The sequence below is a fragment of the Panthera uncia genome, chromosome D2, assembly GCF_023721935.1.
Source record: "Panthera uncia isolate 11264 chromosome D2, Puncia_PCG_1.0, whole genome shotgun sequence".
NCBI lineage: Eukaryota > Metazoa > Chordata > Mammalia > Carnivora > Felidae > Panthera > Panthera uncia.
Window position 1 is genome coordinate 10,645,955 of NC_064818.1, and position 23,316 is coordinate 10,669,270.

The 23,316-nt window shown below is 38.3% G+C and overlaps 1 protein-coding gene across 2 annotated transcripts in view; it reads right to left on the bottom strand.

Annotated features, from left to right (window-relative positions):
• Positions 1 to 23,316, bottom strand: part of RYR2 (ryanodine receptor 2) — a 754,822-nt gene that overhangs the window by 55,852 nt on the left and 675,654 nt on the right. For both annotated transcript variants that reach the window (XM_049646094.1, XM_049646095.1), the window contains 7 exons: positions 21,978 to 22,077; positions 20,433 to 20,512; positions 16,839 to 16,915; positions 15,979 to 16,052; positions 5,804 to 5,884; positions 4,980 to 5,068; positions 2,958 to 3,086 (listed from right to left, as the gene is read on the bottom strand). In XM_049646094.1, coding sequence (XP_049502051.1) covers positions 2,958 to 3,086; positions 4,980 to 5,068; positions 5,804 to 5,884; positions 15,979 to 16,052; positions 16,839 to 16,915; positions 20,433 to 20,512; positions 21,978 to 22,077 — 630 coding nt within the window. The remainder of the gene's footprint in view (positions 1 to 2,957; positions 3,087 to 4,979; positions 5,069 to 5,803; positions 5,885 to 15,978; positions 16,053 to 16,838; positions 16,916 to 20,432; positions 20,513 to 21,977; positions 22,078 to 23,316) is intronic.

Below are 23,316 nucleotides of genomic sequence, written 5' to 3' on the forward strand. Positions count from 1 at the left end.
GATGGCCAGCAGGTACATTAAAAGATGCTCAACATCATTAATCAGGGAAATGTAAATAGAAACCACAATGCAATACCACCTCACACCTTTTAGGACGGCTATTATAAAAAATATAAGAAATAACAAGCATCGGGAAGGGTGTCGAGAAAAGAGACTCCTTGTATATTGTTAGTGGGATTGGTGCAGTCACTACAGAAAACACTATGGACCTTCCTCAAAAAATTAAAACCGAATTACCAGATAATCCAGTAATTCCATTTCTGGGTATCTGCCCGAAGAAAAGGAAAGCACTAACTCCAAAACATACATGCCACATGGATGAATGGAGGCAGAAAATGTGATATGAGATACACACACATACACAGACACGCATAATGGAATATTATTCAGCCATTAAAAAAAAGAAACTTGCCATTTGCAACACGGATGGACCTTGAGGGCATTGCGCTGAGTGAAGTCACTCAGACCGAGAAAGGCAATTCACGTATGATCTCATTTATATGTAGAATGTAAAAATAAACAAAAGAATATGCTCATAAACACACAGAACAGACTGCTAGTTGGCAGAGGTGGTGGGGGGGGGGGGGAGACATGAAATGGGTACAGGGAGCCAAAACAAAACAGCCAAAACTGAAACAGATTTATTCAGTTATAAAATAAATAAATCTAGGGACTGGAATGTCCAACACGGCGACAATAGTTAACAATGCTGTATTACATATCCAAAAGTTGCTATGCGAGTAAATCTTAAATTTTCTCCTCATAAGGAAGGAAATTCTATGACTATGCATGGTGCCAGATGTTAACCAGACTTACTGCAGTGATCGTTTTGCAATACATACAGATATCAAATTATTGTGTTGTATGCCTGAAACCAACTTAATATTTTCTCAAGTCCAGCTCAATTAAAAAAAAGTTTTGCACATACTGAGAGGTTAATGGATTCTTCTTGTTTTATATAAATTCAGGAATCTCACCTATATTAGAAACCAGGAAACGCTCACTCTCTACCTAAAAGGCATTTAAGTTCCATATGTTACTTAGAAACCATTTATTAGCTTCCTAAAAAGTCCCTTGGCTTGCTCATGTTATCAGATAACTATTATATTTTAATCAAGAGAATTGACACGGAATGCTGTATTGATACTTTTCTAGGCATGGATGAGAATAATGAGAATATGAAGGCAATAGAGGAAGCCAGGGAAGACAAGGGAATGCGAATGTGAGGGGCTGAAACAGATTTAAAATTTTGCTTTTGGGGGTGCCTGGGTGGCTCAGTCAGTTGTGTCCGACATTAGCTCGGTTGGCATCACTTGGCCCCCCGTGTTCTTGTACTCAGTCATTCTATAAACACCGGTAGCTATTCGAGGCTCTGGGGTACCGTCTGTCATTTTTACTTAACTTCTTTCTGCCGCAAGATTATGTTTAGTCTAATGACACAAACTTAGTTTATTCCTCCTGATTTATCCTTGGCACATGGTACTTCAAACAGACTGACTGGTTCAGAGTCAAACTGGCCATGGAGACAGAACACTGAAAGGAAAGATGACTGACTGGTCCCCTAGATAATAATAAAGTTTCCCCTGGTTGAAAAAAACAAAATTTTATAAAATCTTTTAAAAATCTGCAGGTCAAGACTAGAAATTTAGCCTAAGAAGAACATAAAATGAATAGATGTTTTAAAAAAAAAAAGGTATTTAAAAAACATTTTTTAACATTTATTTATTTTTGAGAAACAGAGTGAGACAAAGTGGGGGAGGGGCAGAGAGAGAAGGAGACACAGAATCTGAAGGAGGCTCCAGGCTCCGAGCTGCCAGCACAGAGCCCGACACGAGGCTCGAACCCACAAAACTGTGAGATCATGACCTGAGCCAAAGTCGGATGCTCAACCAACTGAGCCACCCAGGTGCCCCCCAAAAAGGTATTTGCTTCATGGTTATTGGAATTCTACCTGTAACATACATTATTATATGAGTTTATATGTATGTGTGTGTATGTGCCTTCACACACACATATATATGTACTAAAATGAAGTTGTTGGCTTTTTTGAATGGTTTCTTTTTAAATTTTTTTTCTTTTTTCTTTTCTAAATTCAAGTTAGTTAACATACAGTATGTTAAGAGTAGAACCCAGTGATTCATCTCTTACATAGGACACCCAGCGCTCATCCCGAAAAGTGCCCCCCTTAATGTCTGTCACCCATTTAACCCTTTCCCCCACATACTGTCCCCTTCCAGCAACCCTCAGTTTGTTCTCTGTATTTAAGAGTCTTTTATGGTTTGTCTCCCTCTGTTTTTATCTTATTTTTCCTTCCCTTCCCCTATGTTTACCTGTTGTTTTTCTCGAATTCCACATATGAGTGAAATCATATGATACGTATCTTTCTCTGACTTATTTCACTTAGCATGATACCCTCTAGTTCCATCCATATTGTTGCAAATGGTGAGATTTCATTCTTTTTCATTACCGAGTAGTATATCTGATATATACCACATCTTCTTTATCCATTTGTGTGATGATGGACATTTGGACTCCTTCCATAATGAAGTCTTAAACACATTCTCTTTTATATAAGGTTTCTATGAAACTCCTTCCTCATTTTTGTTGGAATACAATAAAGAGTAGTTTATTGCTCTGTCCTTTCTGCCTCCCTTCTTTAATATTTATTGAGTGCTTAAGATATACCAGGCCCTAGAGATACCACAGAGTCCCCATCCTGGTTCACCCCTGAAAGGAGTTAATAATAACTCAATCTGCTGAATGGTAAGGCAAGTTCATGCCATATAAATTCACACCTCAACCTGATATTTAATTGTCATTGGTTAAGAATCTATGTGAAAGGTCAATAGCAAATGTGAATGATGGCAGGAAAATTGGCATATTGCATTTCTCCATAGAATTTAATGGTAACAAGTTGACTCTTTTTTTTCTTGAAACAGAAATATTTAAATGTTTACCTGAATATACTCTGTGAGCGTGTTAAAGACTTGTTTTGCTACTTGAATTGCTTTGGAGAAATTCCGTTGTCCTTGTTCATCAATAACATCTTTCCCAGAGTAATACCAATAGAAATCACTAATGGATTCCTGCAAAAGAGGGATGATAGGATTAAGACACATTCTAAAGCTACCACTGACCTGCCTGGCTTTGAAATCTAGAATAGGAAATCATTTTAAATAACAAGATTTGGAAGCAAACAAAAATATCTGTGAAGTAAATACTATTCTCAATGATTTTCCTAAACAGAAAATGTGGCAATGTCTTCCCGAGACAGAGATAACAACTAGAGATAAAAAGCAGAAAACTTAGCTTGAAATAATGACTCTCTGTCTTTGCTGACTTTGAATTTCACAGACATAAGGAGTCGTAAGATTAATGTGTATTTATCTACTGAGCAAAGCTAAATTAATTTTATGTAATTTTATGTAAGTACAAACATTAGGCAAGTCCTGGATGTTTTTGGGGTTACATACATCTGACCTCCTTTTTTTTTTCCAACAAAGTTCACTAACATTTCCTCATGAGAACTCCAAAATGTTCCTCGCTCTTATAAATGCCCCTCAAGAAACTGGTTGGACTACTTATAAACACAGACATGACAGATATAAATAAACATCTAAACAAGATCAATCTTCTTTTTTTTAAAATTTTTTTTTTAATGTTTATTTTTGAGAGAGAGACAGAGAGACAGAAAGGCAGAGCACGAGCAGGTGAAGGACAGAGAGAGAGAGGGAGACACAGAATCCTAAGCAGGCTGCAGGCTCTGAACTGTCAGCCCAGAACCTGATACGGGGCTCGAACTCTTGAACCATGGGATCATGACCTGAGCTGAAGTCAGATGCTTAACCAACTGAACCGCCTAGGCGCCCTTAAACAAGATCAATCTTTCTGAATGGGATGTTTTCAATAATAACTTACATTTGGAAGGAATTTTAGTTGGCTAAAGGAATAATAAAACTTATCTTTTTTTTAGTTTATTTATTTTATTCTGAGAACCAGTATGGATGGGAGGAGCAGAGAGAGTGGGGGACAGAGGATCCGAAGCAGGCTCTGCGCTGACAGCATAAAGCCTGATGTAGGGCTCAAACTCACAACCATGAGATCATGACCTGAGCCAAAGTCAGACGCTTAACCGACTGAGCCACCAAGAGCCCCAGGAATAACACAATTTAGTCTAGCATGTAAATTGCATCTGGATTTCAAGACAGGATTTTAAAAATCACAAATATGTTTTCAGCAATATTTCTTGTATTTGCTTCAAAAACGGAAGCTCTCAGTTAAAAAAAAAAGGTTGTGCTTTTACATACTCAAAAGATTAAGGGAGAAACTGTAAGTTTGAACATGTAGGTTTTAAAGTACTCTATCTGGTTACTCTTATAAATAAGATGAGGGAAATAAAAATTGTACAGAGCTCTCATTACCTAGGTAGGTCTACACCTTCAGATTCAGTTTCACCAATGTGTGGAAAGATGACTACAATATCACAGAGATTTTTGCCTGATGGAGTGTTAAGCTGGATTTTAAAATTAATTCAAGTATTGGGACAGCTAAAAAGAACCACCTGTCAAATTTAAGTACATTGTGGGTACTTTGAAAGCCTTTCTTTCGCATTCCTAAAAATATTTCAAATATTCTTCCTAATTTCTCTACCAACTTTAGAAGAAGGAGCAGAGTATGTAAGTACTTTCCAAAACGACATGAATTTAAAGTGCCATCAAGCTAAAAAACATAAGGGGGGAAAAATTCCCACTTACAGAAAGAAAATCATGAGCAAAATGGGAGTCAGGATCGGAGGCAAAGACAACAGAGGCAGATCCCCCCTAAAACTTGGTGAAAGATTGTGATCGAAGACAAAAGATCTCAAAAAATTCTGTTTGGTCAACAATCACGACGCATTAAAACACGTCGGTTTCATAACTCCACCACATCACATCCACTCACCAACCCCCTTCACTCGTTACTAAGAGAAGCCGACATACCTGGACTCTGAGTAGGTAGTCTACGGTAGAGATGATGATGTTGACAGTTGTGTTATTGCCAGTCTGAGTTCTCAGATAATTTTGAAAATCTATGGAAGATCAAAAGAAGTCACTAAAGCTGAGTCAAAAGTTTTGAATGAGTTATCCGAATAACTCCAAAAGCAACTGAGGCCTCCGGCAAAATTGCTGTGGCTAAGAGTAGTGCTTCAAGGGAGAACCCCCAAAACATCTCGGTGCTTCAGAGAGTATCAATTTCCAATTTCTGTCTAAGTGGTTGCTGACGTCTGTTTCCTGATTGCTAGCTCTACAGCCCTGGGCATCCCTGGAAGGAGTTTTGCCGTTTAGGAAAGAGTAATTGAACTATGCATTCAGTAATCATTTGTTCCTGAGTGCTGGGGAAACAAAGATAAAATTAAGATACAGTTCCTACCTTCACAGACGCACAAGTCTGGGAGAGAGCTTGTTATATAAACAACAAAGGGAAATATGTTATGCTAAGTGATACTATGAAGTTGATTCCCCAGTTAAAGAGAAGGGGTAGGAAGGAATAAACCCATACAGCTCTCTGTAGACCTCGCATCTTTTTTCACCTGATTTAACAGAAAAACAAGTGTTAGGAATTAAGTGGTGCGGCCAGCAAAGGACTTTGAGAGTAGGGATGCAATGCATAAAATGTCACAGTGTATACTGAGCATACGGAGGAATACTCTAGAATGTTTGTGGACTCAGGGACAAGGCGTGATTGGAACGAGCGGGCCCCTGTCACTACTGGCTTCAAACTGCTTCCTCCTTGGTACCGTCATAGAGTCTGGGGTCTCACGAACCTGAGTTGTGTCCCTCACAAAGCAGCTGGAGGAAACGGAAGAGGTCACACGTGAACTCATCATCTTGGAGAACCTTTTCTCCTGCAGAAAATCCAGAGATCAGACATGATCAACTATCCTCGCGGGTCCCGCCCTCTCTTTCCCCACCTCCAGAAAACTTGCATGTTGATCTAGCATCATTCTGAACCAAAAACAGTCACAAATCATAGCCACTCGTCTATCTGAAGCTTGTACGATCATGCGCTTGGCAGATAGATGCACTTTTTCTTTGTCAGAAAAGAACACTTGAATCTTAAAACTCATATTTCTCTCTGTTAAAAGTAGCAGCATGGGTTTGGCAACATTTTAGAAACAACCTGAAGGTTTAAACTTCCTTTTTTTGGTTTTTGTTTTTTTGTTTGTTTGTTTTTTTGTAAGGTGTGTATACGAATGATGTCCACATCTCTTACAAATGCCAAGGTGAAATCTACTTTGCTCCCAGAGAACCACCAATTATTTCAATGCAAAGGCATTCATTGCATACATAAAACAGGACCGAGAGCTTCTTCTATTTAATGAATAGTTAAAGGATCTTGTGAAAATTGTAAATGACTAGAAAATGTCTGATTCATTTCAATTAACTATCTCGTTAGCTTGCCTAAGGGATTTAAAAAAGTAAAGACTTCAGAAATCTGATACAGACATGCCATGGTTGGAACTTGACTTTCAGAGGAGACAGAACTAGCGAACAGACCTAATTCTACATATCAAACCAAATGAAAGACTTTGGTGGCTCATGCTGTATGAGTCACTCCAACCAAAAGGTGAAAAGAAGGTTATCTCATAGCCATAGAAGTTACTCAGAATCATTAAAAACTAATATATTTGTGGGCTAAACACCTCAGAAAAGGGTTCAGATATTTTACCTACGTTTCAATCAAAATGTATCTTGGTCACAAGTTACTCGGAAAGCAAAAACACAAAGAAAGAAACAAACGAAAAAACAGCACCACACAAATGAAAGTGGATTTTGCAAGCATAGAGTGTCAGTGGAAAAACTGTCAACGTTATGAGTGTATGTTCTGGAATCTAAAGTTGTTGCTTAGAAATCAAAATGACACAAAAATGTCGTTTGGCAAGTGAATGAATGCACTTATGTCTTTAAAAAAAAATGATAATAACTTTTCAGACTGGAAATACTTTGGGCCGAGAAAGAAAACTAGGCAATGACCATGTGCTTACTTTAATTAAAATTATGAACGATTATAATGACAGAGAGCTAATGGACTTACCAGTCTGCAGTCTGTGACTTTCAAAGTGAGAGGCTTCATATAATGGGAGGGTTAGGAAGCAAAACCATTTTGAAAACTAATATAAACGTTAAAAAAAGTACATAAAATCACCGTACTGGTTTCCCTGTAAGATATGATATTTGGTGACCAAACTAAAATCACCATGCATATAGATCAGTTGTGTGGCAAATTCAAGTTTAAGTGCACATTGCTTTGACTCTCAGTACATGGCTGATAAGCCCATTCCTCAGTGTCTCCGTTCATGACGGGATAGGAAAGAAAGGGAGAAGAGTCTAGGCTAATAAACTAAACTCTTCACTTATGATACTTAGTATCTTTCCCTGAACTGTTTGAATCAGACGAGTCTTTAAAATGATATTTAAAACATAATGAGTTACACAGTCTTCCTGATTCTTTCCTTGCGAGCCCATCTAAAATGCTTTTCTCTAGAAAACTGAATCAATAAACCATGTACTTTCAATGTTCACATACTCCATGTGGAATAAGTAACCCTTGATAGAAAGTATTCAGAAAAGTTAACAAGGAAATTAATATCATACAGTCTACCTGTGTTCCTGAAAATGCCCTGCGCAATGCACACTGATTTATAACGTAAGGATTTACTGCCGGCATGCACGGTATTTTCTCGACTGTATACCAAAACACATACAAGTAACTTTACTTACAAAAGGACACGCTGCACACAGCAGAACAATAGGGGAGGAGCGTGGGAGGGGGCGGGTCAAGCCTTCCTTTACCATCAGGTGACAACGAGGTATAAACTGGGGTGCTATTGCTTAACGAACACGTTACTATCTGATTAAAATGCTGCCATTCCCCATGCTGCATGTAAGTGGTACAGTAACAGAGATGGGTGGTGGCTTTATGTCTGCAGAAGGCACAGGATCCACGGTCTATTTTGTGATGTATGCAAAAGAAATTCCATTGCAAGATGGAAACTAAGATTAATAACAACGAAATGGAGTAAAATGTAGTTGAAAGTGCTCTGATGTTCTTAAAATTACTATTTGTAATAGCTGCATGATGGTCAAATGGGAATACTGTAAAGGACATTCCTTGGGTTTCATTTTTAATTATAAGGGGCTAATGATTTCTAATACTGTAATATAGGGAGAGTTGTTTCAATATTGCTGCTGCTGATGAGACAGTTCTTCGTGCCTTAGTTTTCTCATCTATAAAACGAGGGGAACATGGGCACTGTCTACCTCACTAGCTCTTCATAATTGATGTGACCATTTTTAGAAATTGTGGAGAGGTCAACATTATCAGTAGCAGTGGCAACACCACTAAATAAACATGGGAACAACATGCCTACGTGAAGAATACAGTCATTTGAACATATTTACTAAAAGTGTTTCTATTTCCAAAAAGCCATCTTAATTTTAATGGACCAAAAGAGTCTCAAAAACCTCCATTTCACTTGGAAATAATATTAGACCTTATGTGTGCAAGGTACCAGTAAAATCAATTCCTATTTTAAAAATCTAATCAAGTTAAGACACTTTTAAAGGCCACTGTTCTGCTCACAATTGGCGTTAAAAAGTATATAATGTTTGCTTAAGTGTTTGTTTTTATTGACCACCTAAAACACCCATGGTCTTAGCTCGACATTTATAACCTTATCTTGAGACAAAGCTTGGTTCAATTGTTATTACTTGCTAAAAATTATCAATAATTGTTGATAAAACGAAGGCAATAAGTGAAATGCCGAGTAGATATATAGAAACAATTGATTTAGGACACATAGATCAGAAGACTAAGATCCTCTTTGTTGTAATGTCTTTTCATGGCAATATCCCCAGTAATGGAAAGCTAAAAGGATGAGTGGCATGAAATGTTAACACTGGTTGCATCAAAGAACTCCCTACAAAAGCTTGTTATATGGAACTCAAGAGTGTTTTCCCCCTGCCCCTGCCATGGAAGAAATAGTTCTGCTCAGTGATCTTTAGAGGACTCAAATACCTATTTTGTATAATGGCAAAACTGAAAGATTAAGGCTAAAAATATTTTTAAATAGTGAAAAGTCAGGTATTTGGTTCCATGTGGGTAATTTTAATGTCACTGCTTAAATGGTTTAAGTGTCCACTTAAATTATACTACTATTCAACCAACAACGGATACAGTTTTTAAAATGGATTCACAATTAACATTTAGTTAGTGACTACAGTGTGCTAGGCATTGTGCTAGATATATTTTCTTATCATTTCATTTTAGGTTTATAATAATCCTATGAATCAGGTGACATGAATCCCATTTTGTGGGATACAACTGAGAAATTAAGTAGCTTGACTGAGGTCCTATAGCAGTTTACTAGTAAAGGATTTGAGTCCAATAAACTTCGATGAACATTCATTAATTGTCTCCTACATGGAAGGCACCTTGTGAGAACCTGGGCATATAATTATGACTAATGGACACAAGCCCTAACTCAAAGAAGTTCATAGTCTAATGGAAGAGATAGGCAATAAAAAGGTCATTTCAACACCAAGTGGTCTTTCTGGATCACAAAGTTCACATCAGTAACTGATCAGATCTTTGGCTAACAACCTCCGACTACATGTACTATATGTTAGTTAAACTGTGAACTCCTACTTGTTTTTTTTTATCAATTTTAGAACCCAAAGAAAACCATTTTCTAGATATGTGGCTTTGGGAAAGTCAATTCACCTTTCTGAGCCTTTGTTGCATCACTTTGATATGGGAATTAACGATCTCCTCACCCCCTTACTTTCAAAGGGTTGTTCGGAGAATAAAATTGGCTCAGACAAGTACATTTGCTTTGAAACATGCAAAGCACAATAGGAATAAAAGTGAATTTTCAATGATAGGAAGGCACAGGTTCAAAAGACCTAGGTTTCTAAAATAAAGACTTTCAATGGGCTGTGGGGTGTGATAAATAATCTACATATTCCATGTACTCAATGTGACATGAGTGCATAAAATGCATTCCTATTTCAGATCCCAAGACAATAAAAATGACCACTGTGTGAAATAAATTAGGTATGTCCCATGGATAACAGAATTAAAGCACATGTTAGTTATGGAGGGAAACATACCTTTGCTTTCAAATGTGATCCTCAGATTATTTCTCTTATAACGTCTTAATGCCTTTGAGCTCCCATTACTCTAACTGAAATCCTTACTGTTCTTTATCCATTCCATTAACCAACATCCTAAGTGATCTCCCTCCCTTCCGGCTGCAATGCCCATCTTAAACACTGTTGCCTACAACGACAGTTGCCGGCAATCCAATCATAAAACACTCCCAACAAAAAGATGGACTCCTTTAACAGCAGTTGAGAAAAATCTACTCTCAAAATCCCCTCACTCTATCATCAGATATAACCACAAAGCTCCCCAACTTCCATGAAGGAAATCATGCTGCTAATGTTAGAGGACTCAGTGTTTAGTTAGCATACTAGCATTACTGAGAAATGAGAAATCTGTTCGCTTTAATGTTACTGGCTTGAACAAGGTACGTTAGGACTTAATGCCAGGTACACCATCACACAACACACAACACTACTGAAGTGTTACTTACGTAGTGGCTCTTCATGGCCTCAGAAAGAAAGTATGAATTCTTTGGCATGGCACAAAAGGCCTTTCACAGCCTCCCACCAACTATCTTTCCAGCCTCTAGTCTGTTCATGTCTCTTCAACCACCCTAGGTCAGTAATGTTCTTCGTGATGCTTTGTACCTCAAGCTTTGCATATGCGGTTCCCTTTCATTGGAATATCCAACGCCTTTCTCATCTACCAGGTAAACGCCTACTTCAGGCCATATGTTACTTCTGTTGTGAAACTTAACCCATCAGCCTGGCAGACAAGTACTTCAACTCAGTTCACTCAAAACACATAATAGCTCATGGGTTCTGAAGTTATTTGTTTACAAGTCTATCTACATAACACTGAGTCTGTAAAGAACGCCAATGCCTAGGACAAGGTCTAGCACATAATAGCCACTCAAATTTCAATTAGTGCTTCAATGTTTAAAAACTGTACAAGGATGTTAGGAGAATTTATTTAGTGCCATGAACTAGTATCACATGCTTTCCTCAAAAAGAAGGTTGATCCAGAGGAATGGCACAGCAGTGTAGTCAGAACTGAGAGCTAAGCTGAACTACACCTGAGTCAGACTTTGCAAATCTGGGATGGGAGATAGACAGTAAACAATTAAGCACTAAAATACTAACAAAAAATTAGGATAGCCAATGCTTAGAGATTGTGTAAATTATTGTGACTAATTAACAATTAATTCTTTGGCTGCATTTTCATACAAATTTGATGAGGTCAGTATAAATATCCCGAGTAAGAACCTCAATTCAGCGCATTACCAAGTGCAGATGGAAATTTAGAAAGGTGAAATGTTAGTTGTTTTATATAAAATGTTCAAAAAAATTAAAAAAAAATTCTGAGGACTGTATCAGCTTCAAAATTTCATCTTGTTGATGAAGTCCAGGGCTGCTACAAAATGATCAAAAAATAAAATGAAGTATCTTCTACAACACTCCAAGAAGTGCAAAAGAAGAAAAATTGCACTTTCAAGCTCATAATGACTTAGTAATGAGGTTAAATCGTTCTGAGAAAAAAAAAATCCAAGGATGGAATGAAATTTTAAATATTCATAAGGTTTTTGGTTTTGAACTTCATTATACGTTAAAAGAAAACACGTGATTAAAAAATTATGCAGAGAAGACAACATTGAACACATCACAAGTCTAACAACACACTTGCCAAAGAAAACTGCGTTTTTTTTTTTTAACAAATGGGAAGTCCAGGCTTTTGCAGGAAAGGGAGAAATTTACTAAGAAGGGACAGAAATATTGGCAAACTTTCATGGCAGTAACAATGGTAGGAACAGGAATAAATATTAAATCGCATGAAATCCTTATATACAAACCTCAAAAAGGCACATATTTCCTAATGGTATCTCAATACCGGTTTAGGAATATCATATAAAACCATAAAAGTTCCAAAGTGATTTTAAAACTTCAACAGTAAATGTAAAGACTGGCAAGAGATTTGTGTCTTTAAAGAGAGTAAAAAAGCAATAAGAAGCAAAAAATACCACCTAAGCTGATATGGTGAATATAAAATAAGCCCCCGGAAGGTATTAAAAGATGGGGCTAAGGGATTGGCTCATGAAATTGGTAACAGTGGGAGGCAGAGAGCCAGCATTTCAGTCTTGACCCTGTCACTTCACTGTGTGATCCTGGACAAACCATGTAGCCTTTCCACCCCTCAGTCCCCATACCTATAAACTGGGGACAATACCTTACTGGTGGTTGTAGGTTTCAAAAAGTTGCATTTAAGTTAGACATTTTCCATGGCTATATAATTTACAGCCATTTTATCATCATCAGGAAGAGGTGTAGCCTATTAGAGACAGGTGGTTGGGATGCAGAAAATTTAACTCATCAGATTGTCTTCCCAGTGTTGAGTTTATTATACTGCATGGGTCTCAGGCTTTAAAGCTACAACATCACTAACAGATGGGGAGTTTTCAGCTTTCTCTATGAATTCTGAGAGGGATGATTGATTTTCCCTCTCCTTATGAGGGTACAAACTCTTCTTGACTTCTGTAGACCCGTAAAAAAATGGGCATGTCACAGAAATTGTTTAAATATGCCAGAAGATAGAGTTGCTGTACGTATTCTTAATCTGGGAGGTAGTATGATTATTCATAGAGTGAATGAATTGCCGTCGCGTGTTCTAATAGGCATCCTGATTAAGGCAAGAGTGTGTACTGAGAAAGCACAATTTAATCTCTAAAGCCGTGCTGACGTTCTAGGTACTCCTCAAAAATCTCATCCCTCTTTTATTACCACTGCCTATAATGCCTTTTAGAAACTACTTTGAAATACCAATGCCAACTTTGTTATTAGTTTGCTGCTGCTTCTTCAAATTGGGTCTCAAGAATGAAAACACAGTTTTTACGTTAAGAAGGTTTTTAACGTGTGATGTTTTCAAAGGAATAGAAAAAAACTCTGTAGATCTCTCAATAATTGGAAGGGAACTGGCAGAACCCGCTGGCCAAGAGGAGACTCAGCAGGACACAGTGCCCCCGGATCACCACTGATTTCCCATGCACCCATTGGTGCAGCCATAAAGCCACAGAACGTCCGAGACAGAAACGCCACAGAGAGACTACTGCACACATCTATGGTTCATTCGTTTACACGACAGTTGCAAACACTGGGTCCGTCAGAATTTTTTTTAAACGAACAAAACAGAACGAAACAAATCCGAAAACGTAACTTAAATTCTTGACCCTTTTTGTCTAATATGTTCATAACTGAACATCCTCATGGAGAGAAAAAGGAAAGCTTGGTATATAAGTTCTATAAATAAAAGGATGCATAATGATGGAAATTAAATCATCTATTCGTTCAACAGTCTACCAAAGGGAAAAAAATGCACAAAAAAACTTTCACTGTCAAGACTGTACACAAAGCTAATAACAAATGAAGGAGCAAATAAATAAAAGGCAGATCATTTGTAATAATTACCACGCTCATGTGTGATGGCTGAGGAAAGGAGGACAGTACATTTACAGGTGAAAGAAAAGGAAATGGGGAAAAAATAAGTTGAGATGTTGGTTTTGTCTTGCTGTTTGTAAGGAAATACAATAGAAAACGTGTTAATCAGTTTGGGCAATTATTTGTGGGTGTTGAAAAAGAATAAACAAATCAAATCAACCTCCTACTGACAGATGTGACTAATTCTCGCATCAGAATGGTCATTCTCACCCAGCTATTTCTGATTCGGGACTCACGAATGTCATTCCAATCCGTAGCTGGTTGACGAAGGGTAGGAGACCCTGTAAAGCTAACCTTGCACAGCCACTATTCCTGCGCGGATATGAACAATGGCAAAGAATGATGAATGCAATTGTGTTCAGAGCCTCTGGAACATCAGGTAATAATTGCAGGGAAAATTGAAACTGATTTCTAACTCTGAGACAGGAAGTCCCACTTTGGACAGAGAATTCATCCCTTTTAGGCACTTTACAGCTAATGGGAGATGCCCAGGCTTCCTGGAGACTCTAGAGGCAGGCAGGTAACGGGCTCTGAGATTTGTAGGGGCTCTGAGCTCTCTGGATGGGGCCCTCGGGCCAGTGTTTTCACTGTTGACATAAACCTAAGTCATCAAGAGATTTGGCTGCATATTCATTTCAGAAAATTTAAATAAGTTTACAGTGCTGCTGGCAATTTTTTCTTAAAAGTAGCTTACACAGGTAACTGTAAGGACTAATTCTGGATGGTGGAATCTATACATTCAAATGTCAACAAGAAAATAAAAGCACACAGGAGCTGTAGTGTAGCAGCAGCATTAGAATATGTATAACTGATAATTTTTTTTTTAATTTTTTTCAGGGTTTCTTTACTTTTGAGAGAGAGAGAGAGTGCAAGCGGGGGAGGGACAGACATAGGAAGACAGGAATCCGAAGCAGGCTCCAGGCTCTGAGTTTTCAGCACAGAGCCCGACATGGGGCTCGAACTCACGAACTGTGAGATCATGACGTGAGCCGAAGTCGGACGCTTAACCAACTGAGCCACCCAGGCGCCCCTATCATTGATAATTCTTTTTTTTTTTTTTTTTAATTTTTTTTCAACGTTTTTTATTTATTTTTGGGACAGAGAGAGACAGAGCATGAACGGGGGAGGGGCAGAGAGAGAGGGAGACACAGAATCGGAAACAGGCTCCAGGCTCCGAGCCATCAGCCCAGAGCCTGACGCGGGGCTCGAACTCACGGACCGCGAGATCGTGACCTGGCTGAAGTCGGACGCTTAACCGACTGCGCCACCCAGGCGCCCCTATAATTCTTAAAAAACAGTAAGAAATATGCAGCTAATCCTTTTACCTAATGTGAACACAAAAATATGCAGAAATAAGAGAGATTAGTTAATTCCAAAATATTTCAGAAAGGTAAGCAGACTGCAAATGGCAGATAGGATAAAATTTAGTTTTTGCAAAAAGAAAAATTTAGTTTTTGCAACAAGATTAGTTTTATCAAAGATCCGATGTGCCAAAACTAATGCATTGATAATATGACCACTGCAAACTAGACCAAACAAACAAAAACAGATCAACACACAGGGCCTCATTGAAACTAAATTAATTGGAAAAAATGTCAAACACAAAAGAACAAAAACAAATCGAGACAAAAAATATTGAAGATTTTTTCCCTAATACTAAAAACGAATGTGCAGCAATAGTTATTTCTGCTTTCACTGTAGTATATACTAATTTTTCTAGTTTATACACACATTTACAGAGAAAAAAGTCTAAGATTATGTGAGTCATTATATTTGTGTGCATGTGAATTAAGTGATCAGAATTATTTTAACATTAAGAATTACTCCTTAATTTCTTTCATCAAATTTGGACTTGTGAAGACATAGGGATGTATGAGATACAAAGATATCTGTGCTATAAGGGAGGAGACTGTCAGAATAGTGGTCCATCAGAGGATCTCAAAGTGTCACTTTCCTAAGGAGACCAAGGAATCTGAAGATTTGGCAGTTTGCCAAAGTGGCCAAAAAAAGTCCAATATCCTCTAATTTGGTTCATCCATATGCTTTATAATTTCACAGATGATTCTCTTGTAAGGGATCTTGATCTACTAACCAACTAGGGGAAAGGCCAATTACAATAGGTCTGGAACAACAAAGGAGTTAACAGTCAACTGGGAAAGTTGGGTTTTGGGTATGATTTGAGTGAGTGCCCGATTGTGAACTTTTAAATGAGTCACATAAGCATTTTGGCCATGTAAAAATAACCCTACATCTCTCTGTTTTGCAAAGATAATTGGTAACTGACTCATCTCGGGAAAGGGGGGGAGAGGGGACAGGTGACCCTTTTAGTTTAAGTGACTGATACCTGATCCTTCTTCAGTGACCATTCCAAGTCCTTCAGCTTTGTTCTGCCGCTCAAATGCATTTAGGTCGAGGACGCTACAATAGCAGGGAGGAAAACGCTTAGAGGACAAGAAAATTTTCTTTCTTCAGGAGAGCAAATGTGTACAAGTTCTATATCATGAAATATGAACCAAATATTAACATACCCTGAAGACATACCCCAATTCAATGTCTACCAACCATATTTTCCCAGGAGCAGCCCAGTCCCTCCCCAGGGCCTGCAATGAAATGATCCGTGGGCGAGGCAAACAGAAGGCATTAATGGGTTTCGACTTTGGGAGTACATTGTAATGTTAGCAGACACACTGAAATGTAATTATAATAATCATGTTTTCCCAGAAGGAATAGCTTATTACACTAACTATCTGTCAGATTCCTTTGTCAGGTGCTGAGTGATTTTAAATACTGCAAAAAACAGAAAATGATGACCATAAATGAGGTCAGGGATCATTTGTTTAGGGAAAATGAGAAGTGGTCCACAAGCTCCCAAAGAAAACTAATTAGAATTTCCCTTTTTCTCTTTTAAAATGCACACACTGCTCATTTTCAAGTGTGCAGCATATACGTTAATTCTCCAAGGTCCCTATTTAAGAATAGGGAAGACTATTAAAAGACATTACTAACGCTGAGTAAGTTAGCAATTACGACATTACTAACACCTAACAACAAGGCAGGAAAGAAGGCACCATCAATTGTCCTACTTTGACGTGTACTGAATCACTAAAAAATATTCTGTGTAGAATTACTGTCAGTAATGTTAAACAAACACCTTGAAAGACACAACCACTTAGTAGAGCCGGAACAAGGAGGGAGCGGGCTTACCTGCACGACTGCATCAGGCCGGCAAGGCTCTGAAAGAAACCCACGTCCTTCTTCTCCTTGAGATAGTCAAGCATTTTCTAGGGGTAAATATACAAACCACACGGCCACTGAACACAAGGCTTATTTTTTGTTAAGCAAGAAACATCAAAAACATGGTTTTTGTTCTGGAATAAAGACTTTAAAAAATTAGTGCATATGAAAACGACTGTCATCTTTACCACGACATGGTGACCAAAACGTCAAAATGAGATAGCTGCACGTTTCAGTGTCGGCAGTATATACAGGTGGCTTGGAACAAGACAGCTGCTTTACATAAACATCATAAGCACCATAAATATCCATGGAAATAATACTCTCAACTCTTCTAGTCAATCTTTAAGGATGTGAAGATGTAGACACTTAGTTCAAGTTTACTGGGAAGAAGGCCCACCTGGATGCTAGTCAGAGATTCCCATACAAAAGCTGAGTTCCTTATTTTTTTTTTAACGTTTATTTATTTTTGAGACAGAGAGACACAGAGCATGAACAGGGGAGGGGCAGAGAGAGAGGGAGACACAGAATCCGAAACAGGCTCCAGGCTCTGAGCTGTCAACACAGAGCTCGACGCGGGGCTCGAACTCACAGACCGCGAGATCATGACCCAAACGGAAGTCGACCGCTTAACCGACTGAGCCATCCAGGCGCCCCAAAAGCTGAGTTTCTTAAAAGGCATTATAATCCATGTGGTGTGACTACCATATGCTACTGTCTATAAGACATTATTTGTCTATTATAGACCTATGTGTATAAGACAGAAATTTAGTTTCCATTTTCATGGTCTCTAAACCCAAGCAATGGTAGCAATCATCTGACCACTAAATGTTTCTTCTCTTGTCAGAATGATGTCCAGTCTCTGTGCCCAAAATTGTGATGAAACACAAACGTAAAAAATGCTAAACCAGTACATGGCTCCACCCCCCTAACTCTTGTTGTTGTTGGTTTGTTTTTTGTTTTAACATTTATTTCCTTTTGACAGACAGAGACAGAGCACGAGTAGAGGAGGGGCAGAGGGAGGGAGACAGAGAGTCGGAAGCAGGCTCCAGGCTCTGAGCTGTGAGCACAGAGCCCTACCTGGGGCTCGAACCCATGAACCCTGAGATCATGACCTGAGCCAAAGTCAGACGCTTAAGCAACTGAGCCACCCAGGTGCCCCTTAACTTATTATTATATACTAAAATGAAACAGCTATTTTCAATGTGGATGAAGTAAGTGTTGGAAGTTTCAAACAAGAAGTACATACAAGATGATAAAATGATAGAAGGCACACCAAAGGTTTCAAGAAAACAAAGATACTGCTCTTCTCTGAATCTTGAATAGATGTGAATAATTGCTATCACCAGTGTTGTCTGAACGGGACTTAGCCAAACAGTAAGTTTTGGTAGTCATTTTTCCCCCCAAGATTTGACTAACAGCTACCAAATATGTCAAGGCTGTGCACACGCACACACACACACATACACACAGTATATGCATATGTATGTATGTATGTACACATACATAAAAATAGGAACACAAAACACCTAGCCATTTTCTGGGGAGTGTGATAACTTACTGGTCTAATAAAACGTATAGCACTTATTAATTCCTGGATCTTTTAAACACAAGCAATGTAGCTCAGAGAATTAAAGCGGGGCGGTAGAATATGTACCTGAAGGTTTACAGAAAAAAAGAAAAGGCCTGTATAGACAGGAAGTGCATATATTATATGATTTCTCACGGCTACTTCTGACTCCAAGGATTTCTGAATCTAAATGCTACATCATTAAGAACTTTTAAAGTAAAACATAAATCAAGGGGAATTTGTTAACTATTATGGGGAGATTAAATAGATTAAATAGATTTTCTTTAGATTTTCTTTTTTTTCACATCATGTAGTCATTTACTATAGAAATGAAAACGGGACATCTGTAAATTGGATGGGGGAAGAAAAAGACATCATTATTTTCACGAAGTTGTGATGGAAACTTAGCGTTCCATTCAACTATTAATGTAAGCAACAAACACGGGTCAGATTAGCAGTAACTCTGACGGTGTCACCAATAGAAATTCCAGAGATTTTCATCTCACATCACCTGGACGAACCATTTCTTCTCAATAATTAGACCAAGTACTACATCTTTCATTTAAGGAGTTCATAAAGAAGCACAAATGAATTTACTAAAAAATGTGTTTATAATGCTCTGAAAATCATATTTCAGTATTTTTGGTTTCTCTTAGAAACGGTGTCGTTTTACTTTGTGATTTAAAAAAGTCAAACCAAGAGGAGTCCAGACGCTTCACTAAGCTGTCAGAGGCATTAAAAAGAAAAAGTTAAGCACCCCAGATGACATTATGTACTCCTCCAGTCCAAAAATATGATTATATTTGCAGGAGGAAAAAAAATAGAGTACACAATTTGAGAAAAGTGTACAAACGAATTTTTCAGCTATTCTGGGTTGCCAACTTAACCTAGTCCCAAACTTCACCAACCCAAAAGGCAACCTTCAAATTTTCTCTGCTTTCCTTAGACTCAAAGATCTTCTGGGAACATATACAGGGCTCTGTCCCATTGTCATGATCCTGGGGCTCCCAGAAACCTGAAGTCAAAGATTCCAAGGTTTTCACTAGCCTTCCCTTCCTTTCCTTCCAACAGGGTAGCACTTTCCCTGCCTCACCAAAACTTACCCAAGAAAGAATAATTATTAGTTCCATGTTCATAAACTGTTTTTTCTCATACAGAAGCCAGTATAGAAAAATATGAGATCAATGTTAGTTTTAGAATAATACGGTCTGCTTAACTCATGTTTTGTTTTGCTGTTTTTCAATTAGTGTAAGAATTCTTTCTGAGCTCACGGCCACAACTGTAGGCCATGTGAGTAGTGTCCCCAGGGGTGTGCAGTACAGAGCCTGTGACAGCCTGTTTCTGAGAGTTTTTTAAATCACTCAAACATTCTGATTCTAACAAACTCACAGACCTTGGCCTTCAGTGGGATATAGAGATTATACCCTTTGTCGTAACTGGTTGAAGTCATTAAAATTCAGCCCAGATCATGTCTAACTTCTTAACAGGACATAGCTACAAAACTTGGCTGGGAAGAGGTTTTTTTCGTGCCCTGGGAGACTATAATTACAACTAAAAAATATTTTAAACAGTGTATTCTGTTTCCATGTTAACCAAGACATAGGCTTCTCACCAAATATACGACAAAATCCTGAGAATCAACTTGTAAGACATGTAACACTGTAAAACATATCGCCCAACTAGGCTCCTGAGGTAAGAATATTAACTTTTCCCCCCACTATTAAAACAAACCATTTTATGCTAATTCACATGAAATGCAGGTTGCACACCATGTGATAGGACTTCTCAAGAGAGTCAGTGCCCCACATGGCAGGGTGCTATCTCCATGTTTGAATGCTGGGACTGATGGCCATGAAATAAAGGCATTATTTTACACAGAAATGAAAAATTGTACAGCCAATATTGCTTTTAGGATGATGAAAATAACTCAATGGGATGACAAGAGGGTCCCTCTGTTTGAAGAGTACATTCTGTGGATGGCTTCAAGATCTTACCTGCTGAACTGTGGAGTTCCCGCCATTTAAGATTGCAATTCCAAGTTTCAAAGTCGCCGCTACCATTGGTCCAGTATCACCTTAAAAATATAAAAAATGGCGTTCCTTATATCATTTCACCCACTTCATTAACCATTTCTGTCTCAAAACGTATACTTTTAAAATTAATATCACCCTCCCCCCCCACAAATCTGTATAATGGAGTAGGACTGACTGACTTACAAGTCAAAAAATACTAAAAGAGTAATAATGCTTATTTTGCCAGCAGTGTTTTTACTCAATCTTGTGGAATTTATCTAAGAATTGAAAGTAGATGAGGACATTGAAGAAAAAAACAGAAACAACTTATTTTTAAATACACCTAAAACTGTCAAGATTTAAAACTAATTGTGCATATTAAAGTAATATTGAAAAAATAAGGGCTACCTAGAATTTTAAGGAAAATTCCTCTCTCTCTTTCTCTCCTCCATATATATATCTATATATAGATATAGATATATATAGATATATCTATCTATATATATATATATTATTTGAGAGAGAGCACACACAAGCAGAGGAGAGGGGCAAAGGAAGAGAGAGAGAAAAGAGAGAGAGAGGGAGAGAGAGAGAGAAATGAATGAATGAATCCCAAGCAGGCTCCAATGCAGGGCTCAATCCCACAACCTTGGGATCATGACCTAAGCCAAAATCAAGAGTCAGGTGCTCAACTGACTGAGCCTCCCAGGTACCCCCTCTCCCCTCCATATTATGTTTGAACAACTTTTATAATTTTCATTTTAGCACTTTTTATCTTACTATGTTTATAGTATTGCTTTATTAGGATGACTGCCTAATTTGAAGTAAGTCACTCAAATAATAATGACAAAATTTATTCATTTATATTTTTAGTAATCTCTACACCCAACACGGGGCTCAAACTCATAATGCTGAGATCAAGAGTCACATGTTCTATGGACTGAGACAGCCAGGTGCCCCAATAACGATAAAAATTTAAATCCAACCAGTTGTCTACCCTTAGTCTATTTTACTTTTACATTATCCACCTCTACTTATCTTAGAAATACAATAATAAAAATAACAGAAATAGAAATAATAATAGAATAAGAGAAATAAATACCTTAGTGATCTGGGAGAGGGGTGTTTAATAAAGTTTTATTAGAACTCAGCCACACGGCTCGTTTACATATTGTCTCTGGCTGCTTCCATGCTACTATGGCAGAGTCGAAGGGTTGTGACAGAGACCCACGGCCAGGAAAGCCGAAAATATTTACTATCTGGCCTCTCACCGAAAACATTGACCCACCCCTGATTTATTGTGTCACGACAGAATTTCCAAAACTTAAGGACCAGAAATAAAATAAATATTTGAATAAGATTCTGAAAAAAAAAAATCCACATTGGACTGGGTTAATGAGAGCCTGCATTTCTGAAGTCACCTGACCTAGGGATGAACAAGAGATTCAGGGACTAGATAAGTCAGGAGGAGTTAAAGAGGGGTGCTCCGAGAGACTGAAGGGGTGTGAGGGGAGCAGCGAGCCTCACCTTTGCTGGCACTGATGGTCTGTAGCACCATCTCAGCAGCCCCGCGGTCATGGAGCCTGGCTTGCTGGTACAGAAGCTTCTGCTTCTCCATTTCTTTTTCCTGAACACAAATCCCAACCATTTATGTTGCGGCTGTCATGAAGCACAGCAGCTTTCTACAGACCATATTTTTAGTCATCTCTTCATGTATGGGCTCTATGACAACATCATGGACCATTTCAACACCAACAATGTTATTCAACAGATGTTAACAATATTCAACTCTCGGTTTTGCCCTTTATATTTTTCTCGGTATACTTTTGGTACTGGCTTATCCGGATGGATTTTCTCAATTTTAATTGTTGGATTAGTCCAAAGCCTGTATCACAGTTTTGAAGTACTGAACTTCATCACTGAAACGTGCACTTTCTGAACGATACATTTGTGCAGAAGTCTGTCACGTTTTTAATCATCTCCCATGCCATGGCCATAACTTGATACTGCTCAGCAAATGGCTCGAGTTGCAAGTTATCACTAAATGACAGGAAAACATGAACTGAGACGTGTTGGAGTTTAAGCGAAATTGAAAGCGGATATGAATAAAAAAGGTAGGCTTCAACTAAGTAGCGGACTTAGGATACGCATCTCCCCGGTCACCCCCCCCCCCCCCCAAGAATAAAAGAAGCAATGTGCCTTTATATTTTGTATTCTCGGGTGGTAACAAACGATACTGCATGGTGCTGCTCGAGCAATGGCTGGGGTTTGGTTCTTTTCCACTGAGACTACCACTGAAAACATAAAGAAGAAAATAAAAATAAAATATAAAGGCACAGCAAGTTCAAGACTGGTAGGATCATTCACTTGAGCTATCCAGTTCGCTGGAGAATTGAGACGGAACTAAGCAGTATAAGTTGCAAAATGGAAGTTGCATAGAGCCCTAGGACAGCGAGTCCATCAAATGGCGTGGTAGAGAAGCTTAGTCAATGGGACATGAAACAGTCAATTAGTATCATGTCCATAAACACAACGGCCAAAACATATATGACCTAAGAGCAGGAAGAGCCGCAGCAGAAGTAGCCAGAGTGACAGTTTGCTGCCATAAACTTTCCATCCAAAGTACGGAAAATAGACACAGGAAGATGGAAGAGGTTTAAAAAATGAAGGCTTGCTAGTTACAGAATATGAAAAAGAAAGTAAACTAAAAGGAGGAGGGGGGGAAGAAATGGGCTCAAACAAATGAAAAAAAAAGAAACCTTCAAATCAAAAGCAACCAACACAGACATTTATGCTGTTACCAGAGAGTTCTCGCCGAGGCTGGCAAATTTGTTTCTTAAATCTTTGATAATATCGTGCTGCGAAA